A 3,745-nucleotide genomic window follows, 5' to 3' on the forward strand; every position below is an offset into this window, starting at 1 on the left:
TTAAAGAAAAAGCATAATGCCATGAGGATAAAGTGAAGGGAAGATTTGACAAGAAGAGAGAGTTTAATAGGATTTTGAAAATGGAAAAGTAGATAAATGAGTGATTACTGAATTAGAATATATGAGAAACATAAACCTGGGAAATTGACTGTAGGAGAGCAACTAAACACTTGCCACACATCTGGAGTGTTTCAGTTAAGGAACAAGGTACTTCTAAACGTGAGAGGATGCATAGTCCAAAAAGAGATGGCTTTAAACTTTGTATAAGGAACAGTTAAACCCTTTTAGACATCCTCTGTCATTTCAACTGAATATTGCCTTTGATTCTAGAGTCTGAATAAACACACTGAGGATAGGGTAGACATACTAAAAACTGAGGATTTTAGTAGGTTTAAAAAATCTACATATTGAGAAATGAGATTTCCACTCCAATGTGCTGGTAACCAAATTCCCACCTCCCAGAAAACAGATTGGAGAATCCCTGCCTAAGATAACTTATACTTTATGGGCAGTTATGAGTCACTTAACAAATAGTCCCTTTACAATTGCCCTACAAAGAAATCTTCCATTAACTAAGTCTTGCGCACATACACTGAAGTTTCAGTTAGCTTGTGTTATTCCTCTCTCTTAACTCTATATAGATAACCAAGAACCACCAGATATATGGGGAAAGCCTGGGACTGTGGGAAGTAAAGATAGAGACATAAACAAATAAAAATTATACACTTTGAGGAGAAAGAGACAAAAATGATAGAAGAACAAATTTAGATGGAAAAATACATCACATACTTGTAAGAAGAACAAAATGTTCCTTAGAAAGATACAGAGAACAAAAGAGTCCTTGGGACTTAAAAATGTGATAGCCAATGTTAGAAATTAATTCAGCACTTTAGAAGATAAAGTTAAAAAAGTCTCCCCAAAAGTAACAAGAACACATATAGAAAATTGGAGAAATATTATGAGAAATATATAACTTAAATCAGGATATACAGAATTCAAGCAGTAGAAGTTCTAGAAAGAGAAAATGGGGAGGGGGACATATTATCAAAGAAACAATGAGTTCTCCAAATACCCATTTTGAAGACACCTAGCATGATGGAGAAAAAGAATTTATACCAAGACAATTATGAATCCAGACTCTGTAGCTCAAAAGAAAATCCCAATAGCTCAAGTGAAAAGAAACTGGTCACCAGGATTAGAGTGGCGCAAGATTCACAACAGTAATACTGGAAGCTAGAATAATATCTTCAAAATCTGTAGGAAAATATTTCCAACCTAGAATTTTTATATCAGCCAGACTATTAATCAGGTATGGGAGTAGAATAGAATATTTTCAGATGTTCAAGGTCTTATAATTTTTACATCTTTTACACACTTTCTCAGAAACCTATTAGGTTAAGTTTTCCACTAAAAGGAGTAAAAAAAGAAAGCAGAAGATATGGTATCCAAGATCTAAGTTAACTGAGTGGATGAAAGAGGCAAAGCAAATTGCCAAGGGTAATGATGAGGGAAAATTTCAAGGGAGGAGCCATTCACCAAGCCTAGGGAGATTCCAGTTCTGACTGTAGATAAATAATTGATGGTGACATAGAGATATCTCTAAGGCAATAATGAAACCTTATGATATCTATGAGTATTTTGAGATGTTACCTTACCAGTGGAGTTTGCTTATTATTAGTGAGAGATAAAAAGAAAATGAATCAAATAAAAAAGGAGCCATTATGAATACCAATAAAAATTTTTAAATGATATAAGAAAGGAATAACAGCATGATTCAGTGGTAAAAGACACTTATATAGTCATACCCATGGAAATAGTGAATATAATTTTATAGTAAGATATAAATATATATGACATAACATGAAAGTATTAAAAACTAAAAGGTTGAAATTTACTTAGAACTATAGAGGTAAATTGCAGAAGAAAGAACTAAAAGAATTGCAAGTTGCTTCTCTTGAAAAGCAGTAATATGGACAATGGTGAAGGGACAACTCTTTTTGCAATATAATAATTTTTCTTGGTCCTAAAAATCTTTTCATCAGATTCCATTCCATAGAATCCCAAATCTCTATTTCATATATGGACAAAATATGACTATGTAAGTGAAGTGAGGCAGCCAAGAGTACAGTGGACCAGTGGAATGAAATCTGCATCTTCCAATTCCCATTGCAGTGTTCTGTGCTTTTAGGAAATTTTGCTCCTAGAAAGCAAATTTCAAGTTTCAATCCATACAGTAAAAAGTTGAATCTATGAAATAATCAGGAACTGGAGTACTTACCGATCCATGAGGAAATGAGGTAGAGATTGTAAGAAACACCCTAGACCCATAACCACACATCCAACACCAATCAGTATAGGTCTATTTAGTTTGGTTCCAAAGTAACTCACAAAGATAATCAACAAAAGATTTCCTAGGAAAAAATTGAGATGAAAAATGAATATTTCAATTAAGCATGAACAATATGTTAGCTTCATTCAATCATTTACTATAGAGCATTTATTGTATAAAACCTATTTCAAATACTAGGACTAGTACTAGGGACGCATGAAACAATAAATGAAAAAGATACAGTTCCTGCTCTTAAGGACTCTGTTTCTCAGTGTCAACAAATATACAAACAGTTATCTGTGGGAAACTAACAGTTAAAGACAGAAGCAGAAGAAAATCCAGTGGAAGGGATTGAAGAATAGTTCTGAGAGGCGTTAAAGACTCTGTGTGTGATTATCTAGCCTTAGATATGTCACCTCTAGCCTTTCCCCCCATGCCTGCTTTAGAGAATGTTATAATGTTTTCCTATGTTTGAAAAGAGCAGCAAAATTCAAATTCAGATAGATATATGTTTTATAACCCATTATTTAGATATAATTTAGTATTGGTCAATATAACCAAGTCAGAGATCTATGTTTATTTTTCTCTCCTTAGAAGTAAAAAATAGTAGATCCCCACTTTACTGGGTTTTAGAAATAAGACTTGCTTCAAGCAGTAAGTAATTCGATGAAAAATGTATCCACATGTCTTAGAATGAAGTTTAAGGAAAAAGAAACTAATTGGGGAGGTCTCATTCTGATGAACAAGTCCTGATAAGTATGGCTTACAGGGTTGGAAAAACCAAAAACATGAGGAAGTTTTCATATCATACATCTTAAATTCAGTAATCAATATTCTCCCTGATCTTATTATGCATAAGGAAAGCCTCTATGATGAGCTTGAGAATTATAAAAATTTTGAAAACTCTCCCTCAGTTTGTTAATAGTTTTCTATGTAGTGATGTATATTTTGAAGACTTTTTGCATATCTGTTTCTCTCTGTAGAAGAGATGTCAGCACCTACATTATTGTATATGGACAGTGCCCAACCAAGTGCAACCACCTTGTCCTCCCTAAAGTCTCTAAAATTCCCAACATCAAAGCCACCCATGTTGAAGGTATTGTCTCTAGCAAGCCACCGTTTAAAATCCATATCCATTTTTGAAAAGAGAAGAAAGGAAGAGACTTCACATAAGGGTAAGCTGATCTTTCAATTTGCATTTCTCTGTCAGTAAAATAATTACCATAACAGGGAATAGGAAAGGACAGATGAGATTTTATCAAGGGTATGGGGTCTGCTACCTATGAACATTACTGAGGAAAGGTAAGCAAAGTAATACATTTATTGGCACCTGTAAATTATCTCTCCTTTTCCCTTCAATGGTTATTTCAAATCTTCAGTACTTTTCTCAAGCCACCTATCATCACTCACTATCCA

At 33.7% G+C, this 3,745-nt stretch overlaps 1 protein-coding gene across 1 annotated transcript in view; it reads left to right on the top strand.

Annotated features, from left to right (window-relative positions):
* The first annotated feature begins 1,095 nt into the window (after positions 1–1,095).
* Positions 1,096–3,745, top strand: part of SLCO1A2 (solute carrier organic anion transporter family member 1A2) — a 36,916-nt gene continuing 34,266 nt past the window's right edge. Inside the window, exons 1-2 of the mRNA XM_029955530.1 lie at positions 1,096–1,220; positions 3,313–3,425. Of these exons, the coding sequence (XP_029811390.1) occupies positions 1,096–1,220; positions 3,313–3,425 (238 nt within the window). The remainder of the gene's footprint in view (positions 1,221–3,312; positions 3,426–3,745) is intronic.

Source organism: Suricata suricatta, chromosome 10 (assembly GCF_006229205.1).
Source record: "Suricata suricatta isolate VVHF042 chromosome 10, meerkat_22Aug2017_6uvM2_HiC, whole genome shotgun sequence".
Taxonomy (NCBI): Eukaryota; Metazoa; Chordata; class Mammalia; order Carnivora; family Herpestidae; genus Suricata; species Suricata suricatta.